At 46.7% G+C, this 13012-nt stretch overlaps 1 protein-coding gene across 2 annotated transcripts in view; it reads left to right on the plus strand.

The window, feature by feature from the left end:
- SIK3 (SIK family kinase 3) overlaps window positions 1-13012 on the plus strand; it is a 128411-nt gene that overhangs the window by 69149 nt on the left and 46250 nt on the right. For both annotated transcript variants that reach the window (XM_044282264.1, XM_044282263.1), the window contains exon 4: window positions 7752-7913. In XM_044282264.1, the coding sequence (XP_044138199.1) occupies window positions 7752-7913 (162 nt within the window). The remainder of the gene's footprint in view (window positions 1-7751; window positions 7914-13012) is intronic.

A 13012-nucleotide genomic window follows, 5' to 3' on the forward strand; every position in this document is an offset into this window, starting at 1 on the left:
TGTGTCCACACCCAAAAATGAAGAGGCGCGTAGCTCAGGTCTTCCGATGCCTGCAGTGTGTCGAACTATCGGCACCAGCGGAAGAAGGGTTAATCACGCCGCGTGACTGGTAATGAGATACGGGTCCGTCGTGCATGCAACAGCCTGACTCTGTAAACAGGATGTATCATGCGTGTGGGAGTCATAACATCATTTAACCCATCCCTTTCCATCAGGGCTGTGGTGCGTTTGAATGCTTAGGGGGGTTTGCGGCAGCGGCACGTGCTTCATCCGGCGTCTTTATTTCACGTCTAATAACCATGGCGAATTTTATTCCACGGTATTAAAGCGATCACTCGCTGCTGCCGGGGATTAAAAAATCAAGAGGATTAAAACATTGGACCTCTAGCTGAATGTCCTAATTTCTAGAGGTGTTGGGGCATCCCGTCGCCCCCCTTCACTTGGCTGAACATCCTGTTCTAAGCCCTTCTCGTTGGCTCGCTCCTCCTGGCTGTCCAGATATTCTGCTGCAGACACTTTGGTTTTCTTGCATTCCTACGGCAGCCACCCCTATAAATAGGTCTCTTCAATGCAATGGCCGACATTCCTTCCCAAAGTGCAGGATGGTTCTTGCCTTGGCTGCACGGGTCGGAGGAGATTGCACCGAGACAGTCTTCTCCATTGCAAACTATCAGCAGGGACTCTAGTGTTGAAAGGTGTTAATGAGTAATGCCCAAAAAAAATAAAAAATGAAAATCATACATAACCTAGGTCAGGGCGGGCCAACCTGCAGCCCTCCGGCTGTTGTAAAACTACAACTCCCACCATGCCCTGCTGTAGGCAGACTGGGCATGCTGGGAGTTGTAGTTTTGCAACAGCTGCAGAGCGGCAGGTTGGCCCGCCCTGACCTAGTACATGACGAGCTCTTTCTAACCTGGATCCAGAAATCTTTTCCCCTCCTCCATTTGCTGGAGCGATGCAGGTGACCATGGCCAGCCGGATCTAATCAGGGGTGGGTCCAGAAGACGGAGAGGACCGGAGGTTTCAGGAGGCAGAAGCCATTATTACCTTTAGATATCCTGTCCTGTACGTCCATTCATTCCTACTACTAATAGAATCGACGTTCTCAGTCTGTAGGCCATCCGTATCCACTCTCTCTTATAGCTGCTAGTGCAGAGTGACCCTGTACCCACTGGTGGAAGCAGGGGGCTGTGCACCCCCTGTGTTTGGCAGGCAGACCCCCACTCATCAGACACTTATAACCAATCACATTGATATGCGGGTACAGCTGGGGAGAAGGAGGCATCATCCATACAGAAGGGGAGTTCTTTGAATAGAAAATATACATTTTTTCGAGGAGTCAGACTATAAATAATTTGGGCAGTCGTCCTGTTACTAGTGTAATGCTGGGTTTATCTCTGCGCTAATCATCTTGATTTGACGGCTGCGATGGGCCAGTGACGCACTCGCTCTTCCGTTTGGTTGACGTCTTTGGGTGTCGCAGACATCAGGCCCGTCCAGTTCTGTCACCTGAAACAATGCAAGTTATTCAGTTTTGTCATACTACCGACAGATTCTGTTTTCCGCGTAGCCTCCCAAAATTGGAGGAAATGTACTTTTGTTTTTGTTTTTTTCAATTTTTCACATTCTTAAGACTCATGCACACAACCCTATGTAATTTGTGGTCCGCAAAAAACTGATCTGCAAAAAATACGGATGACGTCTGTGTGCATTCCGTATTTTGCAGAAAGGCCCTAAATAGGACAGTCCTGTCCTTGTCCGTAATGCGTTCTATTATTTTGCGGAGCGGAAATGCGGACATACAGAAACAGAATGCACACAGAGCAACTTTAGTTTTTTTGCAGACCCATTGAAATGAATGGTTCGGCATAGGGTCCGCAAAAAAAAACCAACAGAACGGACACGGAAAGAAAATACGTTTGTGTGCATGAGCCCTTAGAGTTAAAGGGATTCTGTCACCTTGTTTTAGCCTATAGAGCTGCGGACATGCACGGCTAGCATGTCCGCAATATACCGGTCCCATAGCGCTGTGTCCTTTTATTGTGTTAAAAAAATGATTTTATAGCTATGTAAATGACCCTGGTAAGGAGCCCAAGGGGCTGTACTAACTTTCTTGGAGCCCAGCACCTCCTGCGTCCTCCGAATCTCCTCCTTGCTTACAGTTAGATTGCCGTAATCTCGCGATGCGCAGTGCCGGTATAGTGTTCCTTCCCTGTGCTGGCATCAGCCTCAGGAAAGGAACTGCGCATCGCAAGATTACGGCAATCTAACTGTAAGCAAGGAGGAGATTCGGAGGACGCAGGCGGCGCTGGGCTCCTTCACAGGGGGTCGTGGCTGGGCTCCAGGAAGGTTCGTACAGCCCCTTGGGCTCCTTACCAGGGATATAGATATAGATATATATATATATATATATATATATATATATATATATATATATATATATATATGAAAATCAAAAGCACACAGCCCTATGGGACCGATATATTGTGGACATGCTAGTGGCGATCTAGCCGTGCATGTCCGCAGCTCTATAGGCTAAAACGAGGTGACTGAATCCCTTTAAGGACTGGTTTAGCCGGGCACATAATAATGTTGACACCGGATGGGATGTAGAAGTCTATGATACGGCCTCGTGCACACGACCACAGTCCTCAAAACATGGGTACCGGCCGTGTGCATGGCGCCATTTCTTACTCCCTTTTGTAGAAATGACCTATCCTTGTCTCCAAAATGGACACGTTCTAATTTATTATTATTTTTTTTAAATTTATTTTTTAAGTATGTGCTGTCACATTGAAATGAATGGGTCATCATCCAATAATCAAAGAATGCATATTGGATGCGAAACTAAAATACAGTTGTGTGCTTGAGGCCTAATACAGTCGAACAAGGAAAGAAAATCACAGTATACATCCTCTACAGATCAAAGGTTATGTTCACATCTCGTTTTCTACACTTTGGAGGTATATGTTCCTGACGTATACCCCTTGATGTGCCCATAGGCCTACATGTACCCATCGTATGCCAAGGGTGTCCGTTTGCATTGGCATACCTTTTTCTTTACTGTACATTAAAGTGCTGTCTACTGCGCTTCCCCGAACAGAGAGACACAGTAAGTAATAAAATAAAAAAACATGTACATGGTTCCCCCCCCCCCCCCCCATGGCAGTCAATGACCAGCATATCCCAGTGCTTGCCTGTAGAGTTGAGTCTGTCCGGGGTACCACATAGCCGGACCTTGAGATTTGAAAGAGCCAAGGTCACATGCACAGTCATCAAACCTAAATGAAGTATCATTAAAGGGGTTCTCATGGCCCCTACCAATTGCTAACCTATCTGCAGGACAGCACACCAGTATCAGATCGGCGGGGGTGCCAGTGAGTGTGGAGCAGCGCTGCAGTAGACAGTGGACAGAGCCGCGTAGTAGTCCCTGTGCCACAGCTCCTGAAAACAGGTGATTGACGGGGGTACTGCTTGTCAGACCCACAACAATCCAATATGGATGACCTATCCTAAGCATTGGCGATTAATAGTTAAAGGGGTTGTGCAGCCTGTTTGTATTGGTGACCTATCCTTAGGATCTAAAGGGGTCGGACATCTAGGACCCCGCCGATCACCTGTTTGAAGAGGAGGCGCCGCTCCATACCTGCGCTGTTTCTTCTTTCTTACACTTGAAGCGGTGGAGTGATGGAATTACAATTACTTTCCAGTGAATGGCGCAAGTACTTGTAATTACACTGCACTTCCCAGACGACGCACAGTGTAATGAAGAGGACGCTGTGCTCGTATGGAGCGCCGACTACTCTTCTAACAGGTGATTGGTGGGGGTGCCAGACCCTGCAGATTAGATATTAATCCGTAAATATCACATGTAATGAAATCACGTGTGTGTGCGCAATTTCATGCAGTCACAATTTGCATGTGATTTTATTTTTGTTTGTTTAAATTACCCCTATTGATTTCCTTGAAAGGAGGCTCTTCCCCAAAATGATAGAAAAGGGTATGATTTTGCGCAAATAAATCCCCCGCCTTTGCATAACACGTGATATCACAATATACTTATTTTGCATTGTTATTTATTCTTTTAATCACATTTTCAAAATGAATTACTATAGAAAATAATGGGAGTAGTTTACTAAGCGCGCCATGCCAAAAAGTCACAGGACCCAGTGTTGCGACTTTTTTAACGCCCGTGTGACAATATTTTGTTGCACAGGCATTTTTAAGCACTTTGACCCCCACAAATTTACCATCTTTTACACCTGGAAGGAGTGAAAACTACTCTCCAGTCAGGGGCCGAACAAGGACTGTCGGAGGTTCCCCTAATGTCTAATGAGGTGCTCGCCTAGTCATAAATGAGCCGAATCCTTCAGCAGTGCAGAGGAGAAACAAAGACCGGTCTTTGGAAATGACTCCCAATGAGTTTTCAGACCGTGTAGCACACCCTTTTGGCCTCTAGGTGTCACTGTTGCAGCTGCTGTGTGCTTTTAATTGTTACATTTTGGTCCTTTGCTGCTTCTTATGTTAGTTTTTTTTTTTTCCCTTTCATGTTTTTAGTCTTTTGTTCACATCTACATACACACGGCCGTTGTGCGGCCATTCCGTGCTTTGGGGACCGCAATTTGTTGTCCCGAATGCACGGATACAAACTGAAAAGAATGGCGTGGTATTAAACAAGCAGGAAGTGCTCAAACCCACATGCAGTTGTGCATATATATATATATAGGGGAGCAAATCCTGCACTTGTGGCCCGTTGCTAATGACGATCCCCAGCAAAAATGCATACAGTGGAGGATGCCCGCAGCGGACCACAAGTACCACAATAGACATCCTACACAAGATGGCAATATGTGGATGTGATAATCAATATAACAAAATAATAGCAAAGACAGGTGCACTCTGCGGTCTTACTAAACCCTCAAACTGATTTTAAAATTGAGAGATTAGCCAACATGTCCTACGGTGTAGGACATGTCTGAGCCCGAGCACCACGCCAAGGTTTCTCAAGTAGCCCGGGGACATAACACTCACCTACCTGAGCCATATGGGCAATACCAGGAGCCAGTGGGCAAATTACAGGAGCATGAGGCCGACTCACAAACAACTCACCAGTTACCTCCAGCATGTAACCATGCTAGCAATGGGAGGAGGGATGCAGCGGCTGTGACGGATTGAGACCCATTCAACTTCAATGGGTCTGTGATCCGTCCACACCGCAAAAAAATAGAACCCTTGAATGGGTCCGCATCCGTGATGTGGGGAACACACGGCAGGTGCCAGCCAGCCAATGGCAGGTGGTGACGTGGACGAGCCTCCCTAGCATTGTGGGTGACACTAGAGAGGCTGGTCCCCGTCACCGCCTGTCACCCCCCCCCCCACTGGATGTTTTCATCCGCACATGGGGAGATGCAGCAGCGGTGCTGGAACCAGGAGCAGCGTAGGGAGCCAAGTAAGTAGAATCAGTGTGAGGTGTGAGGGCATATGGGGGGCAATTGTTAGTTTAGGAAACTTTACAATAAAAAACAAGAATTTTAACATTATTTTGTGGGATTTATTTATAGTGTTCACTGTGTGGTATAAGTCACATGATAACTTTATTCTGTGCGTCAGTATAGTTATGATGATAGTTAATTTGCACAATAAAAACACTTGTTTTTTCAAACATAATCTGGTTTATTGTGTCGCTGCATTCCAAGATCCACAACATTTTTATTTTTCTGACGGCACAACCATCTGAGAGCCAATATATTAGATGTGACGGACGTGTATGGACCCATAAGTAACCGGTTTACGTCTTTCGATATTCAGCCTTTAACACCTGTACAGGGATGTGGACCGCGCTGCGGGATAGCAACCAGACTGCCAAATTGCTACTGTACTTGGCAGCTGACCAATGGGGGTCAGAAAACACTAGAGACCCCAAATCACCAGAGACAAAGGCATGGCACAATGCAGAGCAAGGGCGAATCCAAGGCAAACAGGAATTGCAGGCTTGAGATATGGAGCACTGCCAGACACACAGACTTCAGGAACTTGGACACTGTTCAGACAGACAGAGCAGAGCTTGGCAAGACAGATTTCAGAAACTTGGACATTGTTCAGACACAGCAGATACATACAGAAACTAGCCAAGACCGATCGGACAAGAACTAGGACTGGATCCAGACAACGCATGGAACAGACTTTAGGAAAAGAACGAAGACAGAAATCAGGCTGTGACATAACTAGAGCAATCCAGACATAGATGACCAGGGCACAGACAGACTCCAAACAGAACCAAGCAAAACAGACATTAGAGTTGCTCTAGCAGGGCAGGTGATTGCACTTGAGACATGCACCAAACTGACACAGAACTACATAGCAGGACTTTACTAACTCATCACTCATACAGATGCAGACACAGGCACAGAAAGGGAAAGATTAACCCTTGCAATACAGAACTGAGGAGAAGACCAAGCACATTGGCACAATTTACACCACAAGTAACCAGGTCCAGGATACACTATCAAATAATCCATACCAAGAAATGGCACTAAATCTCTCCCTCCAGCAGCCGGTGGTACCGGTGAAACACCATTGTGACACTACATTCCTCTCTAGTGACAATTGTTACATGTAGGAGCTAGAGAAGCACATATGTCCAATGTTACCCTTCCCTGGGGGTCAAGGGAGAGGATGTTTTTTTGTTTTTTCTCTCTCCCTCCCTGCAACCTGTCAGCTCCCCCACTGTCCCCCGCTTTTCCGCAGCAGCATATCCCAGTGCAACACCATTGACTATCATTACAGAAAGTCGCAGTGTATCCGTAGTCTAAGTGTCCGGCTGTCACACGACTACTTGTCTCAGAAAAGTCACGCAACAGTATTGGTAATGCTAGACAATGGTGTCGCAATGCGACATGCTGCAACTGCATTGTAAAAAAAAAATATTAAAAAAATCTGACTTGGATGGATTTTTTGTAACTGTTGCAGCATGTCGCGTGGCGACACCGTTGAAATATAAAGGGTTAAAGAAGGGGTCCCCAGGGATTCCTGTGTATGACGTCTATGTGCCTTAGCACGGCATGTTTATGGGAGTCATTGACATGAGGCAAACCCTTTATAACACGAGTCAAAGCTCATAAAGGGTTAAAATAGTGTGGTCCTTCTCACTGCTTCTGCAGTTTTGGGAAAAGGATGAACCAATGATTAAGGAGGAGAATATTTTTCATTACAGCAATACTGATTGGAAGAGATCTGCGGACCAATCCCCCAAACCTCTGCCCCCACAGACCTTTAAGGTCTCATGCACACAACCCTATGTATTTTGCAGTCCGCAAATTGCAGATACCGTCTGTATTGCATCCACATTTCTTTTGCGGCCCCATTGACTTCAATGGGTCTGTGGTCTACATTTTGCAGCCAAGTATAGGACATGTTCTATCTCTTAGTGGAACAGACATACAGATGCGGTAAGCACACACATTATCATTGTGCCTTCTGCATCCGTACGTCTGTTCTGCAGAAAGATAGAATATGTCTGCAAAATGCGGACTACGGACCCGTGGGTCTGTCAAGAAAATGAGGTCGGCGCACAGACATGATTGTGGTCATGAGGCCTGAGACGGATGGCAAGAACGCCTGTCTCTGTGCCCGCATTGTCCACCAGGTTATGAGCGTTATGAATGGTCACGGCCTAAAATGCTTCCTGTTCGTGAGCCGTCAGCCATGGTTTCCTGCGCTCCGTCTACTTACCGTCTATTCTTGTATCGCAGATCATCTCGTGGCTCACGGGCGTATGGCAGAGAAAGAAGCTCGCAAGAAGTTCAAGCAGATCATCGCGGCTGTCCACTTTTGCCATTGTCGGAATATTGTCCACCGAGATCTGAAGGCCGAGAATTTGCTGCTTGATGCCAACCTGAATATAAAGATTGCAGGTGGGTAGAGAAATCCGGAACCAGAATGTCAATTCCATTTCTAAACCCCACAGACGTCAGTGGTGGAAGCGAGGCGAAGACGTCATGGTGTGAATGCCTCCGTGTATCATTGCTGATCTTGGGTCCCACTGTCCAATCTCCCTCATTCCAGACCTCACCTACCTATACAGTCATTTAAGTGACCCTGTATGGGAGCTGCCCCTTCTTTTTTATCCCCTTGCAAAAAAGAAAAAGAAATGCATGCGTTATTTTGGGTAACTTTATTTTTTTTTTGCCTTCTATTTAGCATGCTGTGGTTCAAGGGGGAAAAAAAACATTGAGGAACAAAATAAAAGAAAAAATATTTGGGAAAAAAAGTGTGCGGAACGGAACCCTATTGGAGCACTACGGAGTGATTCCGTGGGGTTTCGTCCCGTACTTCTGTTCCGCAAAAACAATAGTACATGTCCTATCTTTTTGCGGAATGGCCGGATCGCGGACCCATTAAAGTCAATTTTGCGGGCCGCAGCACGACCACGGGGTGCACACGTTCGTGTGCAGGAGGCCTAAATCACTCATTTGCATCCCCCTAGTGGCCATTTATGTGGTTGAACAGTATCTTCCGCCCTTACAATTTTTTTTTATTTTTTTTAATACCTCGTTTAAATTAAAAATGGCGCACCTGATCCTGATTAACCTCAACTTTTTTTTTGTTTTTTCCTGTCTGCATTTGGGCAGCGATAACACTTGCTTTTTGTTGAAGCTTTAGTGTGAGGCCTTATTTTAGGCAGAGAAATTCCTGTGTAATTTGTGTAACTTGTTTTTAGCGCTGATGCACAACATAAGCAGTTTTTGTCATTTTCGGTAATTAAAAAAATAAAAAATTTGTTTAATGCCCATCGGGTTCTACCATGAGCTTGTTAATCAAATCTGCGAATGTCTGAAGTGTAGCCTTTTTCACTTAATTCAGTGTACCATGTGCGGCACAGTGTATTTTATAGTAAACGATTTTTGTGGAGGTTTAATTACTGTTTTTATTATTTTTTTAGCTCATTAGGAGATTACTGATGTATATGTTCCATTTTAAATTGATAGCTTATTATGCATTACCTGTGGTGGGACTATTACACAGACTGCTATTAGGACGCCCCCTGATCTTGTCACCTGGGAAAACCAGTGAACTGAGTGGCTGCAGTGATCAAAGAGTTAAACTGATGAGATTGGAGGGTCCTCAAGCTATGGTTACACAGCCCAACATCCGCTCTAGGTGTCAGACCTGATTTCTCGCATTGTTAAATTGGCGGCCTGCCCCTATGTTAACCCCTCACCCCTGGCGATCAGATTCTTCTACTTTGTCCTTTACCAGACAGATTGCAGGTAGGTGGAGACGGGCTCTTGTTCCTTTTCCTGTACACTGTCTGCAGCGCAAGGGAATTATAATAAAAATGTGTCCTAACTGGTGACGTCCCCACTAATGACTAAGACTACGATGATGGAAATATGGTAACCTCTCCCTATAACTAGAATGTGATGAGTCCATATAACCACAACTACATAACCAGTAAGTCCATGGTGCTGTGTCCTCTGGAGGGTTGTCCAGCACAGACCATCCTGACAGTCATGTGCAAAGGAAGAGGATGGTGGGGGTAATATCCCTTTAGGAAGCACAGTGGCTTTACAGGGAAGCCTGAGTTGCAGCCTTTAACCTTGTTATCTCACGTTGCTGTGCCGTTCTTACTAGAGATCCCGGGTGGGTATATACTGTTCATCACGCAGCACGTGATAGCCCCACATTTATCATGTATCCCGGCAAGCATGGGATGTTGTAACAGCGGCCGCCATACACCATCAGCTGACGACTTTTCCTTCTGACGCCCCACGTGCATGCTTGGCTTGGCCAAGTGTGCATGTATTCTATATAGGGAGAAGGGAGTCAGCCTCTTATTTCTGTTGAGAATTTTGTAATCCTTCTTTCCCCAACCTCTGCCATCGGGGAAGAGATGGGGAAACGACCACCAGGGGGACGCCCCTGGAATCGGCGAGTTAGGTCGACAGTCCCTATAATGATTATTGATTGTGTCACCATCCTCTAGAGCAGTGATGCTCAACCTGCGGCCCTCCAACTGTTGCCAAACTACAACTCCCAGTAGTGTAACAACAGCTGGAGGGTCGCAGGTTGGACATCCCTGCTCTGTAGTACTAGGAATAGGATGACGCCACATTGCAGATTACAAGTGCGTTCGAAAACTTCTGACCCTGAGGAGGGATAGATGTCAAGGGGGGCTCTCTGCCTTAGAGCTTCTGTCCAGAGCACCCCAGGCAAATTCAGTGCTTTGTATTGGGGTGATACAGTAGATGTCAGAGTGGTTTGCTGGCACTGGTTTGCACACGTACAGGGCTCTGATTGGCCCTTTGTTGTCTGACGTCAGTGCTAGCTTCTCTGAAATCCTGGCCATGGCCTTCTATGCTTCCTTCATGAGTCCACTCTGGGGTATGCACCTCACTGCACGTGCCTGGACTGTAGATACCAGTCCATGCCCGGGATTTCAGAGCCCCTAGCGCTGACGTCAGATGGCAGTGGCGGGTGTCGTTCACATAAGATGGGCAGGACTGCACGGCTCCAGCACCGCCCTGGTGGCTCCACGTATTCTGTTTGCTGTTGCCTCACACGTTTTTTTTTTTTTTTCAAACAGACTAATCTGATTTTAATATGGAGTGGGTGGAAAAGAGTTTAAAAGCCCTACAACACCTTGACCTCACGCTTATTCGTGAAAAACCTGATAAAGGTTCCTCTTAAGGGCTTGTGCCCACGACACTGTCTGTATTGTGGTCCGCAAACAACTAATTAGTAAAATACGGACGCCTTCCATGTGCAATACGCATTTTTCTCACTCCCATCTCTAGAAATTACTATTCTATTCTTATCCGCATTAGGGCTCAGGCACATAAACGCAAATTGCAATCTGCCGTGCATCGGCACCGACCGTAGGGCCGCTGTATGCGGAGGCAGGGCCCTTTCACTTGAATGGGGTCCGCGATTCGCACCCGGCGGACCACACCACCAAAAAGAGCAGCATGCACAACTTTTTTGCGGTGCGGAGGCACTGTCCCGCACTGCACCTTCTAGATTGCAGACCCATTCAAGTGAATGAGTCCACATCTGTGAACTCATCGCGGACCCGCTGTTTGCCTTGTGCATGAGGCCCTTATAGTGAAGAATAGGAAATGTTCTATTGTTTGCGGAACAGACACACGGGATGACATTCATGCGGAGCAGACACTGATGCAAAATATGGTTGTGTGCATGGAACCCTAAAGTGCCCTTGCATACGAAGGTTGGTCTCGCTGCAAGTCTGCAGCGCAGCTCGCGGCCAGAACTCCCAGCGCTGCCGGGGGTCACATAGCACTATATTGATTTATGATGCTATGTAACCCTTACAGTTCTGGAATGTATTGGATAACACTGGCAGCATTATGTCACTGTTGTCCAATACCTTCCAGAGCTGTAAGGGTTACATAGCATCATAAATCAATATAGTGCTATGTGACCCCCGGCAGCGCTTGGAGGTCAGGGCGGGAGCTGCTCTGCGGACTCGCAGGGTGACCAACGCTCGTCTGCAAGGGCTCAAAGGGTTTGAGCAGGTTTAGCAAAACTTTAATTTTTTTTCTCCTCCCCAAAACCAGCACCGCTCTTGTCCATTGGTTGTGCCTGATATTGCAGCGCAGCCTGTTCATGTGAATGAGGCTGAGCTGCAATACCAGACATAGCCTGTGAGCAAGTGTGGTGCTGTTTCTGTGATCCTCCTAGATAGGATTACCAAGCTTTCATAAGTCAGCGTTATTACTCTGGTCATACTCGGTAGATTCCCAATGGCTGAATAGTCATCTGGCCTCTGAAATTACCTATACGCATGCATGTGGGGTCAGCCGAGCATGCATGTGTTCTACATAGGGAGAGGGGAATAAGCCGCTGCCAAACATCTCGGCCTTGATAACAAAGGATTGGCCATGTTGAAATCCAGCCCACCGGATCCTTCTTTTTCCCTGACATATATTTGGGAGACCCCCATGCACATTAAATGGTGGAATCGGGAGGTTGATCTCATGCACTTTATTACAGAGAGAAGCCTGTGCCATGTGGGGTTATGGACAGTCCATGTCAGACAAGGTCTTTTATATGATTGATTTTATGGTGAGGGATGAGGGAAGTGACTGTTCCTGGGAATCCTGCGGCCGGGAGCTTCTCTGTAGATCCTCCCATCTGCTGTTTGCTTTGGCAGCGGCTCGGCTCCGTCATATGATGAGTAGGATGGAAATGCTGATTTACTGTCAGCGCCGCGCCATATATCTCGCTTGTTATTCTATTTATCTTTCCCAGAATTGGTGAAAAGCCTCGTCAGAGGCAGAAGTGGATGTTAAACTCCACTCTTACCCATAGTCCTGTAACAGTGCCTCCCGTTACTGGGGAGGGGGGACCTTTATCCCAAAAGCTTCCTGTGGTCCTGCATCCCCCCCCCCCCCCCCCCTCCCTGGGCTTCCTGCGCGCTGCACACCGTCCTGTGCTTGGGAGCGATCAGATTGATTGACTTCTATATAATGAGAGGATGTGGAATGTGTTTTATTTTTATCCTAGGCTCTAATGGATGATGTGAATTTTTTTAGTAAAGTTTGCGGACGGATCTCCTTACCGACATTAATCTTAGTTCAGTGTATTCGAGCCTCCCGACTGCAGATGCTGGGGGAATGGAGGATTGTTGATTTTAACCAGTGTGGCTGCAGCTTTTTTCCCTTTCGGGACACATGCATGCTTCTCCGGGATGGCATGTCTGCAGCTGTCTAGTATGTATAGCTAGCCTTAAGACATAGCGGGGGTTATTTATAACGGCCACTTAAATTTAGGCGCACGCTGCATTTTTCGCTGCCCTAATCGCGCAGGAGCGGAAGGCCTGGGCCATAACCTTTGCACATAGAGCTGAGGACATGGGCTGCTAGATGACCGCTAGCACATCCGCAATACCCAGTCCCCATAGCTCTCTGCGCTTTTATTGTGTAAAAAAAATGATTTGATACATATGCAAATTAACCTGAGATGAGTCCTGTCCCTGACTCCTCTCACATAC

This window comes from Bufo gargarizans, chromosome 2 (genome assembly GCF_014858855.1).
Source record: "Bufo gargarizans isolate SCDJY-AF-19 chromosome 2, ASM1485885v1, whole genome shotgun sequence".
NCBI classification, from domain to species: Eukaryota; Metazoa; Chordata; class Amphibia; order Anura; family Bufonidae; genus Bufo; species Bufo gargarizans.